This window comes from Condylura cristata, unplaced genomic scaffold (genome assembly GCF_000260355.1).
Source record: "Condylura cristata isolate star-nosed mole 26May11 unplaced genomic scaffold, ConCri1.0 scaffold00030, whole genome shotgun sequence".
NCBI lineage: Eukaryota > Metazoa > Chordata > Mammalia > Eulipotyphla > Talpidae > Condylura > Condylura cristata.
Window position 1 is genome coordinate 9,508,448 of NW_004567131.1, and position 16,413 is coordinate 9,524,860.

At 38.3% G+C, this 16,413-nt stretch overlaps 1 protein-coding gene across 1 annotated transcript in view; it reads right to left on the bottom strand.

Moving 5' to 3' along the window:
• Positions 1-9,670, bottom strand: part of ADARB2 (adenosine deaminase, RNA-specific, B2 (non-functional)) — a 430,525-nt gene extending 420,855 nt beyond the window's left edge. Inside the window, exon 1 of the mRNA XM_012731274.1 lies at positions 9,571-9,670. Within this exon, the coding sequence (XP_012586728.1) occupies positions 9,571-9,670 (100 nt within the window). The remainder of the gene's footprint in view (positions 1-9,570) is intronic.
• Between the last annotated feature and the right edge of the window lie 6,743 nt (positions 9,671-16,413).

A 16,413-nucleotide genomic window follows, 5' to 3' on the forward strand; every position in this document is an offset into this window, starting at 1 on the left:
ACACTTTTCCCTTAAACTGCTACAGCTCCTATGTTCTATACACAATCTCTTTGGAAAATGCACCCTACTATATTATGATTAGTTATTTAATCAATTTTTATTTCAAAAACAAAATCAACTTTCTCCATGGGTTTTAACTGAGTAGTTATTATGTTTTGATATGTGGGGGGAATAAAATTGCACAAACTAAGAGGTTCTATTTTAATGATTTATTTTCATACAGGAGTTTCATTTGAAATAATATAGGAAACACAATTTTTTAGAAACATAAAAAGATTTTGTATTTAATAAAAAAGCCCCACAGATTAAAAAACATAAAAGATTTTGTATTTAATAAAAAACCCCACAGATCCAAATATTGTTTGAAGTGCTGATAGCTTACTTTCCCTCTGTGTTTGAATTTTACATCTGTATGCCTATAGCCCCATCCTTATTATAAACTTAGAAAGGATGACCACTCCAGCAACTTTTGGGGGGGATGGGAGTTAGCAAGTACTGAAGAAAAAGGATTCGTAAATGAGTAAGTAGTGTGTACACATCATAGAATTCAGTCTGTCTAAATACACGTGTAATGGTTAAGGCAAAATTGCAGGTAGAGCAGAATTGGGTAGTTTGTCTTACACTTCAAATAAAATGTCCTTTCTGTTTTGGAACATGAAGAAAATAAAATGCAGGATGATACTCACAAATCAGAACACACAAGGAGAACTGAACACCTCTCTCTCCCATCCAACCTCTTTCCCTATGGCCTCTTTTCTCCTTCTCCCTGTTTTAAAATCCTTCCCTACCAACTGTGATTGGGTTTCTCTCTTGTCTATGATATTAAAGGGTAGATTATTTTTTATTAGTGGCAAAACCAGGGAGATTTATTTCACTTCTCTGTGTGAAAAACTCATGTAAGGAACTTAAAATACAGTGTTTTGAAACTTTTGCAATTAAGCACTTAGCCATTTCCTCCACGTTAGAAAGCATAAGTAAGTCCTCTTTCTACTCTCCTTCCAGGACTTTGTACTTTTAGAAGTGTAGCCAGGATTTTTTTTCCTTAAAAATGGTGTCTTAAATATTCATTTAAAAATGTGCATCTAATAAGCCAACTTTCCCAAATCTAGAGAATCTTCAGCCATTTCAATATTTATGCTTTCAATAAACACACACCTATTATCAATTTGGTCGTCTGTTATTGTTTGCATCTAGGGGAGTTTACTTAGGACACACAAGTATAGTTATAACATGAATGCTACCTTTCTCTGTATGGAAAAGCCAAATTATAATTTGACATCCCTAAAAATTGGATTAAGAAACACCACTGACAACCTAAGATTATAAGAACTCTCAAGTCTGATAGATCTAAAATAAAAATATGTGATCATCCTAAGTGCTTAGTAAGTACACATTTGCGTGAATTTCTGCTAGGACTGATCAGAGCCCATCTGCTGGTGCTAAGGGCTTAACACAGGGGCAGTTGGAGGCCTGGCAGGGCCTTGTCTGCCTTCTTGCATTAAAACTAGCTCCTGGTGCCGATCTTTCTGGCGGTGCTGGAGTTCTGTATCCCATTCTCCTGTCTTAATGCTCTTTAAAAGCTATTCCTTACCCATTGTTTTCCCTAGACTTGTCACAAGGATTTTTTTTTTCAAATTTACTTGTAAAAAAATGAGCATGAGGATTCATTTGAATCTTAAAATTTTCTCCTTGAACCATGTTTTGAATTAAAAGGTCACATGCTGCTGGAATCCAGAGAACCCTTTAGCAACTTTCATCTAAATATTAATATTTAGAGTTGAAGCACAAATAACATATTTTTATGTTTGTGGTTAAAACAGACCCTCTGCATTTTTATGCATCCAAGGAAGAGCAAGAGGCATTTTTAAGTGTTCTTTTGTTCATCTCCCAAATTTATAAAAGCCCCTTTTTCTTTTTTTAAAATGTATTCGGATAGTGTCTGAGCTTGTGCACATTTTATGTTTCAGCACTCAGGCCTGAATATCCGCTAATAAAACTGAGCGCGTGTTTCCTTTAAGGACACGTCTATTTTCACAGCCACGAGCCAAGTGCGAGGGGAGCATCTGTTAGTGACAGGGCTGAGTGAACCCAGCCAGACTCGGGGTGCAGAGGAGGTCAAAACCAATTTGGTGACGTTTCTGTCATTTTTGTATTAAACTGCACTTTTCTAAAAGCAATTAAACTTTTAGGAAATGCTCCTTCCTAAAGAAAGGAAATGTGTACATGTCCAGTGGCTTTAGACTAGTAAGATTTGACACCAGGTATTGGTGTCCTAGGTGTGTGTTTTGAGCAGGCTTTTATGATTCCAGTCCTGCTTTTTTAGAAACAGCTGCACCCCACCTTTTTGTTGGCTTTAGACATAGAAAGGATTTGAAGCAGACTAGCATTTTCAACTAGTGAAGGCTGCAGTTCCAGAGATCTGAGCCCTCCTTCCTGTTTTAATCCCATGTTAAGAAGACATATTTGAGAAATCATGTAAGACATTACAAAATGATGAGGCAGATCTTCTATCAGCTGTAGGAAACAAGAATCAGAGATTTCATCTCAAATAAATGGTGCAGCAAAGATTAATTAAATCTATAAAATTCTCCAAAGCACATCCTGCTTAAACTGTTTAAAGGAACACCTTCTTTTACGTGCAAATCACCTGAAAGTGTTGAGCTATTGTCTGGGTGTAAGATTCACTCCTGTACAGTAGAGAGTCCAGAAAACGGGGCTTACTGATATATTCTGAACAGTATTAGTCTTATTTATTATCTGGATGGTGAACCCACAGCAACTGAAAAATCCTTGATCCCTTTGTGAGTAAGTTCTCTGTTGAAACTGCTATAAAAGCCCTGGGTGGAAGGGATGTAACCAGATTTTAGCTAAAGGAGGGAACAGGTACTTAAACCAGAAATAATATCTCTCTACTTCCCCTTTTGTCTACAGTGCTGTGGACTATTCTCCTAATCTGCTGGAGATTTTGATCACATAAAATGGGAGACAGAGCTGCACCTTTTCAGCTTGAGACTTCAGTTAGTGTGAATATTCACTTTGGAAATGAATTAGCAGTTCCTGAAACAAGTCTCATTTAATTGTCCTCCCTGCATCCAAGCAGCTCAATAAAACCAACCTCAATCCTGTCATTTTAAGTGTACTCAGCTAAAAAAGAAAAGAAAAAAAGCTTTAAACATTTTATGCCTTAGGGATTCAAAAGAAATTAACTTAAAAAAAATCTAATTTTATCTGAGTATTTATGTCTCTTCCATCTTAAATATAAATGCCATTTTTCTTTGTTTATATAAATCCTCCATTTGGACATTGTTTCCTAATCAACATAATATTCCCTCTTTCATAGTAATAAACATTATATTACCTGCTTGCTATTTTTTAGAGATTTAAAAATTTATTGGTTATTTTTTATAATTTAAAACAAATGAGAGTGTGTATATATTTTACAGTACAAAAAGGACATTTGCTAGTCATTCTTGTTTTTTTTTTAAACAGAAACCAGATACTAATTGTATTCATTCCCCATTAATAATATAATAAAAAGAAAATTATTTTGCTGCCCTTCATACTTAATAATTGTAACTAGAATAAAAGATGACTAAATATCCACAGTATGTGGAGAGGACCCAGGTTAACTCTTTATTTTCGAATATTTATTGATCATTAGAAAAAAAGTCGCCTGTTTATACAAGCTTCTTTAGAAAAAATATTAATCTTTTAAATAGCAAATGTATCTAGGTTGCTAATTCTTTGATGTGGTTCCTGGGAAATTGGATTCACTCATAAATTTACAGCTGGAGAGTTAAGGCTCTAAAAGCCCCATTTACAACGATGTGGCTTAAACAAAGTCAGTTGAGAAATCAGATGCGATATTCCCAGACCTTATTCCTTTTAAACAGAACAAGCAAATAAATATTAAAAGCTTGAATTTAATCACCAAAAGAGGGCTGTCTTGGAATCAAGGCCGTCTCATATGCAAGTATGAGTGCCCAAGGTTTTAGATTCCTAACTGTATTCTTTCCTTCTGTTCTTTTAAAGTCTCACAAGAGCATAGGAGACTTATATGGGGCTTAGGAATTAAACAGAGCTCTCTTTCTTTTTTAATGTAATGTCTTTCATTTGATAGTGGTATAGTATTAAGTGAATTATAATATCTTAATATCTAAGAATAAGCAATGCTCTGTGCATAATCAAGTATTTAACAGCATGCATTTCTGTCTGTATTTCACTTGAGGAAAAACATTTAATTGAAAAGATAGGGGTTAATTTTGATTCATTCTATTTACAGACACTTAGCACCATGAATCAGTGGGGTTCTGCTACACTTCAGGCCCCGCACGGCTGTGCTGCTTTTTCTTATAATACATATCCACACGGAGAGTGAGGACATGCAGCGATAGCCTGAATATTTAGTGAAGGATATTGGTGTTTTGCATATTTCATTTAGCATTCACTTTTCTTCCACAAGTTTTGAAATGATAAGAGCTTTCCTTGTGAAAATTTATGCTTTCAGAAATTTTGCTTCCTGGTAGTTAAAGCCCCATTTTACCAAGCAACTTCTGTTTAGAAATACTATTTTGAAAGGATGAAGACCAAAGTAGTATAATTAATTTCGGTTTTATGATTGTTCCAAACTATCCTTATTACTAAAACACATTCCTCTCCTAGCATTTTAGAAAAATAAGCTAGAAGGTAGAGAAATGTTGCAAATGTCTTGAATATGTGTAGGCACACATACACAGACAGCAACATAAACACATACACACATATGTACACAATAGCAAACATACATTTATGTATATGTGGTTTTTAAATTAAACATTGAAAGCTTTCTGGAAATAAGTTATCGCCTGCCTAAAAAAGAAAAACACAATTTCCTTATTCCGCTTTTTCTTACATTTCTTACATAATGCTCTTCTGGGACAGCACTTCTGCCATAACTGAATCACCACTATTTAGACATGGATACATGAATCTCACATTTTTATTCTAAATTCAAGTTCACTCATCATATCTAATGTCCTCGAAGCCATCTCAAATTACTGCTATTACACGGGTCGCTAGAAACCAGAGGTACTAATACAAATTTTAAAAAGAGAAGAAAAAAAAAAAAAGCCCTACACAATTACATGATGGCAAATGGTCTAATCAATTTAATTTTATCACTAAACCCAGTGCTTTCTCAAGAGCTGCCGGAGAGCGTAAGCAGAGCGGGGGACAGGGCGATGCGGCAGGGCTTGATCCCACCCAGTTAGACCACCTCGAGTCCTGTGACTTTGGCACTGAGGAGGGAAGAAGATGAAAAGCCGCCCGACCTCTCTACTTTTATCCTTAGCTCAATCTTTCTATTTCATTAATTTTTCATGGAATTTCATTTCACAACAAGCCTGTGTCTATTCCATCTGCTCTACTTTACTTGGTTCCTTTTGCCAACTTTTATTTGCATTTGACAACGTTGAGCAAGCAGCCGGTTCTCCTACCTCCCGTGATTCATCAGTCCACTTTTACAGAGTCACACTTTACATTACTGTTTTTAAAATCATCCTCGATTCTCTAAAACTCTATAATTGATCACCCAGAAATAATATCTGAATTTTAATTACTAACTTATTTTGCTGTCCAATACCTCCAAAAAAAAAAAAAGCGTGGGTGAGGGTCAGGTGACTTTTCATAGGCATTTCAAAATTTTCCCCAAAAGTTCCCTCCCTCTCTCAGTTTGAATGATTGACACACCTTACTTAAAACCCTTTCCCTCTGTTCAGTTTATAGAATCAGGTGAATTTGTATCAGATCCTAATCTATCTCTAAAAGTGCTTGCATTGAAAGAGCAATTTTCCCTCAGAATTTTCAGGCATTATATACATTATTACAAAGATGCCAAATATTCAAAATAGTTTATTTACAAAATGTACTTCATGCTAATTTATGCTTCTTAGGAAAACTACATACAGGAAAGAAGGAACAAAAGGTGTATGAGAGAGAACACATGTACTACCTTAATAATTAAAAATATAACTATGAATTTCCTCAGACAAGTTACCCTGAAATTATCCAGTGGTTCAGAGATTACCTGATAAAATGTTAAGGGCACTACCTTTGTATGCTCTTACCACACTCAGTACTGACTTTAATTCTATCTTGTTAATCTGATACTAATTAAAAGCCCTGATACCTATTTCTTTATTATTTCTTTTTTATTTTGGGATAAAATTATACATATTTTATCATATTCACATCATTCGTTTTTTTTTTTTTTTAACTGAAACAAGTAAGACATTCCTTTAATATTATCAACAGCATAGGTTTTGATTGTGGGCAACCATATCTAATACTTCTTCCCAGAACTACAAAATGAAGTGCAGTCTCATAATCTCTAGGAGAAATGAGCTGTGTGGACGCGAGTGGGGTAGGTAGCAGTCCAGTTTCCATAACACACAAGTGCTTCCATTATTTCCTGAAAGTCTTTGAATGAAAAGGAAGCAGAATAAACTGGTAGGTCTCTCACAAGTTTTGTTGGGGGAGGGTGGATGTTGTCTCATCACACCTACAAGAATTAAATGATTTCCCACTCTTTTTCACAATTTTTTGGCTGCCTGTTTTACTACTGTCAAAAGTTAAATGTTGACATTTTGCATATGTACAGAGAATACAAATCACTAGTAAACAATTTATAAGAGAAAGTCCTAACTAAAACATAGCACAGAAAATATGCAAAAATGCATGGCCTTAGTTCTGATCATGTAAGGGAAGGGACTTACTCAGACTCAGAGAGGCTTCCTTAAAGCTGAGCTGAGAGAGTAATTCAATGTAATACCTGAAAGACAACTTTTGTGGCTAATTTTTTTCTTTTGTTACATTTTTAAAGATAAGTACTACTTCCAATGTGGTATGGTGACTAACGACTCCCCGGTAAAGGAAAATATTTCATTTCAGAAGCTATGGATCATATCTAATAATAATGAAAGCATCATGCCAATTCTTAAGCTGTAGCTGCAGAGTTTTTATTTCAGAGCCCATAGATTATTTTGACAATAAAAAGTGTAATAAAAAAGTCACACCAAAGCCAGTGCTTGGTATGCATATTGCAAACTGATAACACCTCACAATACCAGGAAACTAAAAGTTACAAGTGCATTTTCAAAAATGACTCTTGTTCATTAGAATAGGTAGAAATATACATATAATTGGCAAAAAAAGTTAGCATTTCTTTTCATTTCCTTATTTGCATATAATAAAAACCTTTCTTTGTGCTTCTAATCAGTGACTTCAGTTGGTACTCAATGACCTTACTAAAATTCCTTAACAACTATCAATACACATGTGGCTCTTAAATTGTGATAAAACACAGAGCTTTAACATTAAGTAAATTCAAAAACTGACACTATTCTATTCAGTTACTGTTAACAGTCAAGAATGCTAGGAAAAAAATTGAAATTCACCATTGTTTTTGACAGAACAGAAAAACAAGTGTCTCTAAAAGCTAGGAATTTTAAAGAAACTGATCTATTTAATGTTTTAACATCTCCCATAGTTGCTATTGTAATTTTTTTTTTTAATTTACATCTACACTGTTAACTTTCCCCCAAAAGCAAATACTTAGCAGTTTGATGTGACTTTCCTATAGAGACAGTGGTCCCCAGACACTACAGGTAAATTTCACACCATCAAGTTTTGGCTATGGAAATGAATAAATTTGTTTTATTCAAAATAACTAAGATCTAGAAATAGTCCTATAATATTTTTGTATTGAGTTGTGATAGCTAAATCTATAGAAAAATGAAGTCATGGCTGAGTTTTCTTTCTAAAATTGAAAGCTTTATATGCTAACGTACCTGGCACATAAAGGTAAGAGGACTGAATTTGAAGAAGGCACACTGAAGTCCATCAACTTACATTTTATTTTTACAGGTCACTTTATTGTAAAATACTATTCCCAGTTCTTGAATTTTTAATATCCAAAAATCACTGAGAAACATGAACACTTGAAGCATACAAGATAACCTTCCCTCTTTTGTCTTTTAGAAATTACATCCATTATTAAATCTTGTGATTTTTGTCAATGTCAAGGCTACTTTATGATAGTATTATTTTTGCAAGACATTAATAGATCTGTTCCAAAATGAAATTTTCAGATAACAGAATGAAGAACTGGGGTATACATTTCAGCAGCTCAAGGATAAACCTAGAGGTATAAAGTTACCCCCATTCTGAAAAATCTCACAGAAGTTGTTAGTCCGGCTTCACGCCCTGCAGTCCTAACACGCAATCATAATTAATGACTCTTGGACTTCGGCATTTAAGTCTTCAAACTGTCTGCCTAATTCCTATTATTTGAAAAAGTCATGAAGGACTTGGGGACTTTTGAGAGCAGTTAAGAAAGGTGATGGAAACTTACCTATGACTACTAACTACAAAGATGAAAATTTCTGAGATCTGCCACTCAACCTACCTACCAATGCATCCTGCACTAGAAAAAAGTAGAAAATCTGAAAATGTTTTACTTTTCTGGCTTTCCAATTGCTTATCACAGCTCTCTATTCATTTTTTTTTTTAAAACCAAACATTCCAAACAACAGAAAAAAACTAAACTTTTTCCGGTAGACTCGGTCAGGAACTGTTCTTCTCTGGAAAAGAAAAATAAGTTCCTCTCTGGAAAAGAATTCTCTGGAAAAGGAGAATCTCTGCTTCCTTTCATAGAATGCATGAAGGCTCTGATGGAATTTTAAGACACAGCCTCTCACGGTGGGGCAGTTGCTGATTCCCATCCGCTCCTCTGTGGAAGCGCTGAGGACTAACTTCACTGGGACAATCTCCAAGGATATTGGTAACAAGGCCCAGACATGACAGTGTGTTAGCAGCAACCTGTCATTCAGCTGTTTTTTTTTTTCTTTCTTTCTCATTTTCTGGTTTGCAGGCTGTATTTTTATTCATTTATTTTTTTTTCCACTAAAAGATATAATGCTTATTTTTCTTTCCAGTGCTAATTTCTGCTTATTTCACCAGAACAAGCCCTGTATTCTCTGGGGTCCTGTCCCAGTGTTTACAAAACAACAAGTATCAGTTATCACTCTGAGTAGAAACTGTCCGTCAATTTGGGGAGGTGAATGTCAGGGTTTTTGTCCCCTCCTTCCTTAAAGGCAATTTGGATGGAGGAGCTGGCACAGGGACTCATTCCCTCGCTTTTAGGAATGTTGGCTTAAGTGAGTGTTTCCTTTGGCGCTAATCATGCTCCCTCTGAGAGGGGCAAAAGCAGCCATGGAGTGAGACCAGGCAGGGAGTCACCCTCGAGTCTGAGGAAACGGCACACCAGCACTGCACTCCCCTCCGAATGCTACTCCCTGCAAAGGAGAGGCTTTGCTGAGCTGGCTGCTCTGTTCACTGTTCCCTCTGGGCTCCCCAAAGCCCCCGGCCATTTACAAAGGCATCGGAACTCGAGATGAACACGCTGCTTTGTACTCGCATCCCGCCAGCATCCTAAAGTGAAGCTGCTGGAAATAGGCAAACCCACAGACGAGAGAACCACGGAACAGAGTAGAGAGTTAGAGTAGGAGGGAGCTCAGAAATCCAGATCCTTACCTTTTCTCTTGGACCTCCTCCTCCTTCTCCTCTTGGACTTGCATCTGAGTTGACTGCTTAGCCCTCCGGACCCTCTGCTGGTCCCCAGGACCGATGCCATGGTCAGGAGTCAGTAGAATAGGAGCACAATCCTTTCTTAAACAATTTCACCTTTCCTCTCTTGCTGCTGCTGCAGCCTCTAAAATGCTTCTGTTTGTGCAAATCAGCGGGTGGATTTACTTTTTAGGACTGAGCGGTCACAGACCCCGCTCTGCCCTCCCTGCTCTAATTGTTCTCTGTCACTTGCTCCCAGCTGTGCTGAGAGCCACTGAGCTGAGCGGAAGCTCCATGGGCTGGAGGGCAGGACCGGCTGGGCAGGCAGGTGCTCCCGTGGGTCTGGGCTCCCAGAGCCCTCCTCCTCCAGGCGGCCTCTCTTGATCTGGGCTCCGAAGGCAGGCTTCTACTTTGCACCTCTGCTAGTTGTTTGGCACCAGCCACTTTGAAGCCAATCACGCAGGGAGCTTGTCTATTTGCTGCTGCAAAGCCTAATTAGATCCAATCGCAGCTGTCTCCTGGCTCTGACATCAGCGCCACCAGCCCTTTCCATCCCCGTCAGCTTGCAAACTCAGCTCCCATTTGGACTGATAGAGCTGCCCAGGACCCGTGGCAAGGAAGGAGGCTGCAGGGAGGGGAACACACCGCGGCAGAGACAGCTTCTCAGGGAGAAGCCTGAGGGCCAGCTTGCAGGAGGGACCCACCGCCCCTGCTTCAGACCTTTCAGACAGTTCATGTTACTTCTGCGTGCTCAGAAAGAGGCAGTGGCTCTTTCTCTAAACAGCTTTTAACTAGTTAATTCATTATAATGCTTGTCTGTCAGGGGGAAAATATCTCTGTAAGAAATACTGAGCTTGTTCTTCCTCAGAAAGAGACTGAGATTTGCAATTCCCTGGGAGACAGCCTCTTTGGGGGTATTCATTTTTCAGAGACTGCTTGTTTGTCTGTTTACTTGTTTGTTTTGATGTTTCCCTTCATAGCCCTTGATTGTTGCTTTGGCAAAAGAAAAATATTGCATAAAGGTGGAAGTGTTGGGATCTGAGTCTGATTTTTAAAGAGAGAGAGATATCAGTGTGTGGCTTTATTTAGGGAACAATGAAATGAAAGGTACAGAGGGCTTTCAACGGAGAGTTTTATTTCCACATGTAACATTTGGATGAGAGAAAGTAACATTTACCAGGAGGTAGATGTAAGTTGAATAGTTTTGAACAATTACTTTAGGGTTATCCTATTTTTTCAAGACCAAACTCAGAGAACCTTAGGAATCTAAAGTCACACAGACGATGGGAAATAACGCTGCCATCAACACTGCATCTCACATTTAAATCATATAAGCTATTAATTATAACAGTAATGGTTTGGAAAAAATATATACTCAAAAGTTCATTAGCAAGCATTGGCTTGTTGACATGAAAACTGCACTATTTATGAATTCACAAGCACCCTTTAAGTTCCTTATGAGCCTAGACATTTCCAGAAAATGTTCTTTATATAAGAAAAAAATAATCCGTCTGAAGAACATTGGAAGTGATGAGAATGTTTGCATGTGTTATGGGGTGAGATGATGAGCATAGTTTATTTTTCACTGATGAGCGAGCGAGAAAGAACATCTGAATTTCAAATCTTAACTCCACTGCTATGACTTTAGGGGAGTTATTTAAACTGGGCCTCAGTTTCCTCATCTGTGCAGTGGGGTCAGAGAAGCAGCTGCCTCATGGAGTAGGTTCATTACTGAATTGGAACACATTGATCACTCTTCTGATTGCTTCTTAAACTGATCCAGTAAATCATTTTGAAAGACTGAGCACGTACCACAGGTTAGTGTCACAGAGAAGGGAGGTTTAACTGTCTGACTCATTTCTGACTGATAAATCAAGCCAAGGTCCCAGATCTAGGCAGCATTCAACAATTTCATTTCACCAACAGCACAGCTTAGCCCAGCTGATAATTTCCAGTGAGGCTGAAAACGCATGACTCCCCCACTGACTCTCTATCATATGAGAAGTATTTGAGAGCATAAATTATATTGGGAAACACGACACCGTGTCTCTGCCTGGGAAACTTCTGAGCTTCCTACAATGCAGCTCACTAATCCAAAGATGCCCTACTTAGGTCTTCACAGAAGCCTGGTCATTGAGCTGAAAAACCAAAGCCAAATGTTTTAGGCAGGCACCACCAACAAACTCGGTCATCTTCGGGTGGCTGGCATTTATTAACAGCCCACTCACCTCCCATCCCCACGCCAGCAGAGATGCTGTCTCTGTCCCTTCCTTTACTGGAGAACGCCTGTGGAAAGCATGGAAGACAGCTTCTGGCTTTTACGCTGCTTCCAATTTGGGTGCAGTAAGGTAACACAACTAAACCTGGGTGTTAACACTTAGGTTAGATCCTGGGTTTGAGGCTTGGTTAAGGTTAAGAGTCATAGCCAATCTTTACCTTCCTTGAAGTTCTGGTAATTCATTAACTTGGGGGTGGCCAGGGGGGTGGGGGTTGGATAACTTTTGCAAACCTTATTCGAGCATAGATATGTACTATTTTATGTATTTTATTTACTTTGCATAAAATAATGTCTAATTGATGAGGCAAATGTGACAGTGTAGCCTCTAAGTTTAAGTCTAAGTTTATGCCTCGGAGTAGGAAAGGCTTTTGAAGAAGAGGTGCCTAACTACAAATGTTTTAAGTCAAGGGTGGCTTAAAGTGAGCAAGGCTGACAGTCTGCTATTTCTTGCGTGAGGCTTTTTGCCTTTTGTGTGTTTCCTTGATCACTTCTGCACAGCTTGGCAGCCTGAAATGCTGAACAGGAGTTGGAAAAGGATCAGGAGCTGGTTCCACCCTGTTGTCCATCAGGAGAGATGCACTGATGTATGGCACCAGCCAGGTTGATCCTATTCTTTCTTTTTCCACTGAACAGAAGACCTGAGAGTGGACTCCTAGGAGGAACTGGCCAGTCAGGTCAGCCACGCCCCCACAGGCCCCTGGGAGCTGGGGAGCTGGGCCAAGGCCCCAGGAAGCTGACATCCTAACATCCAGATTCCTCATCTGTGCCATGGAAGGGACAGTCAGTTAAGGTTGGATAGAATCACCCCGAGCTTGCAGGGGTACTGCACCCGCATCCCAAGACTCCCTCCTCACGATGATCAGTGCTGCAATTGCAGTGATTTTGGGTGGAATTCTGTGTAGTGCATAGATGTCTGTTTCTCCTTACATCAGAGAAGCAGAAGCCTGTTGCAGCTGTGGTTCATGGCAGCATGCTGAGCCTGCCAGCTGCGTGGTCTCAGGCACATGATGACACTTGCCATTTGTTCAGCTCCCACTTGCTTGAGAGTGGAGTGGAGATGAAGTTTCTTCCACAGGTGAGGAAGCTGAGGTTCCAAAGATTTAGGGAACTTGCCAGAGGTCACAGTATTAGAGTGAGGTTCACACTCGTCACTTCTCCTTGCCAGCTGTGACTTTTACCATCTTGCTCAGTCACTGGCTTTTATTCTCAAGTCTGAGTGGTTAACCCTATGACTCAAAGCCTTGTTTGAGGTAGGTGAGACTATGTGACATGGTGACACTGAGCTTCAGTCAGCTTATTATATGTTTGTATAATTTATAAACATGCACACTATATGAGTAACATATGGCTATTTATTCACACCCGTAGCCTTACATGCTTATCTTAACACCGATAGGCACAGATGGGTATCAAGATAGAAATAGAGCTCTGTGAGGAAGGAACCAGTTCTCAACACTAGCATGCACTTCTCACTCTCAAGCACTCCCCTCAGAACAATGCTACATGTGAACAGGAAAGTCCTTATCATCTTTTTTCCCACTGACATTATGAAGGTTCTGAGTGTTTAAGTGTCTGGACCAAATTATATTACTAGATAGAGAGAGAGCTAAGTCTGACTGGAACAATCCAGTATATTCCGCAAGAACACACTCAGAAATCTCACAGGTGACCTGATCTGTTTCTGCATAAGAGAAACCTGCCGTCAACAGCAGCATGTGTGGGCAGACACCGCACTTCTAAATTCAACTCTTTCCAGGCTGGCCGGAAGTCGGCCAGGCTTCTCCCTAGGCTTGTAAAGCCAATGATTATTTCCAACTTACAACAACAACACTTCTTAATTTACCACAATGTCTATAGTCCCCATCAGTTAACTTGATAGTAGAATTAGCTTAATTCTTACAGGTGTTCCCCCCCCCCAAAAAAAAAAAAAAAGAATCCATAGAAACTAGCATGATTTATTTAGAGTCTGAATTTTAGTTAATATTCCCTCCCCGATCAGATAATTTCCACTAGGGGAAAATAGCAGAACAAAAGATTCCCTGAAGATATTTATGTTTGCTGACTCACTACATCATCACATATAACACTAAATTATTACTTTTTACAAACAGAGAAATAGCACCAGAGGGCTTTCTTACTCTTTCATCTTCAGCCATTGTTCTTAAATTTAAATAACTCACATCAAAGAACTTGGACATGAGACCTGAAAGTATTGAAATATCATATATCAAGATAACAGCTGATATGCCAAATGCATTCTTACTTGAATTTTCATACAAGGGTATGGAGGTAGCTTGGTGAGGGAGGAAGGAAGGGGCAGTAGAGTTTTGAATGTGAAAAAGGCTCGTTATCAGTGCTGTTACTAGAATTATCTTTTTCCCTTTGTTCCTTTTCTTTCTCCTAGGCATGCCAATGGTTTGCGAAAGCACCAAATACATTCTTAACATTTTCTTGAATGGATATAGTGCAGGGCACATTTATACAGAGTTCTCTGTGATACTGGGATATCTGTCCAGTATATTCCAGTATCCCTGTATATTCTAGCATCACATGAACATCTGTATGCCAAAATTATTTGTACTTATTTACATAAGTACATCTGTGCTGTTTATATATATATATATACTATATATAATAACATATATTTGATGTAGTAATTAAATGTATAACACATTTAATTTTTTACATATGCTCATTGTATATTTAAACATTTATTTTATGTATTTGTATAAATATATACTGCTTTATTTATATTATATATAAAGATACACTTCATAGCATACATATATAACTTATCCAGAATATATAATATTCATATATATTATGTATTATAGATATGCATTTTATTTATACACATTCTTTATCAATAGCTACATCTATATATACTTATATATGTATACATAGATAAAATACAGGTAAATAGAAGGGTTCCTAGTCAAATAATTTTGTCAGACAGAATTTTCTTTATTTCTCAATATCACAGATTGTGACTTGCCAAAGGAATACAACCTGGAAAATGCAGGTAGAGAGAAAAGCACACTAACTTTCTGCCACAAGGCTATCTGATTCAATTTGCATACGTACTACATCTAGTTTTTGAAATGGCATTTGACCCCCTAGAACCTCTTTTGTAAAAGAAGGAAAATAATATCACAGAATTGCCATGAACATTAAATAAAAACTAGCATACCAACTGCTTTGTGAATGGACTCTAATTGCTAAAGTCACTCAAGATATTTATTGTTGCCTTTCAACACACACAGTGCATTGGTCCTAATCAATGATTTCCCTTGACCAGGAAAAAGCATTAAAATTGAGATGGTCTTTGAGATAAGGAGAACCCATGAGAAGGAGATCTGTGTTGTACGAATCCTGCAGGCATCAGAGGCCCATCTATTATGCAATACAGGTGACCTTGATCATCAGTCTTTTCTCCAGGCTAATTGTAACAGCTGACTGCCTTTCTTCCCAAGGATGCAGGTTGGTCTGCAAATAGGCCAGCATGCTGCAGGACAAAGGCCAGCATCAGTGGTTGATGATCCCTGTGACCTTTTGATAGAGTAAAGTGTGACATTTTTCTACTAAATATTTGTGTAGGATATGGGAAATAATGACCAGAAATAATCCTTTTTAGCATGCTAGAGAGATTTAATTACTTAGATTTACATTTAAAATGCCCTTGGTTGCTGTTTTCTGAAATGTGAAGCCTTAATATTTTATTGAATAATAAAGAATTACCACTACTTAAAGCTTCCTTAATGCACACCCTATCCTAGACAGCCCCTGATGTCTCAAACCAATACAGTTCGAAGAGTTAATTTTTTTTTAACATTCCAAATCTTTTCATGGAACCAGTTATTTTCAAAATGAACAATGTCATCTCCCTAGAGTGCTCTGTGACAGCATGAAGAAAAGAAGGAAAGGAAACACAGATGGAATTAATGGTTTGGGGTGTTAATCAATGTAATAAATTGAAAAGAAGAGACGGGAAGCTTGTCAGGAATACATTTCTGTTATTTGAACTGGGTAGGCTGATGTCATGAATTTATTTTAAATCTCTACCCGGATGTTTCAAGTCTAAACCCTCCATTTCCTCCTTTGGTTTGTTGGATGGTCCCATATCGGAGGCACAGGCTGTGCAGAGGTGATGAAATGTCAGATGCTGCCTTCCCAGCCCTCTCCATAGAGCTGCTGCCAACACTCATGTGCAGAGATGTGAACAGACAGTGCCTGTCACGCTGCTGAAATGACTTGAGCCAGGATCTTTTGACAATTCATGTAAGTGACTTACACAAATTTGCACAATTGCCTTCTTTTGGTTTGGCAGGAAGAGGTAGAACTAGGAAAATAGCAGAAGGAATATAGAGGTGGGCTTCTTTTGGGTTCTGAACGGGGAAGGAAATTGGGAGTGTTTCTGGAACCCAGAGGACCTCAGTCCATGGCCTGGTGGGGTAGAGTAGGAAGACTTTCAGTTCACACTCTCCTTCCACCTGCACCTGTCTCCCTACCCGAGAATAACCTCAGAGTCACAG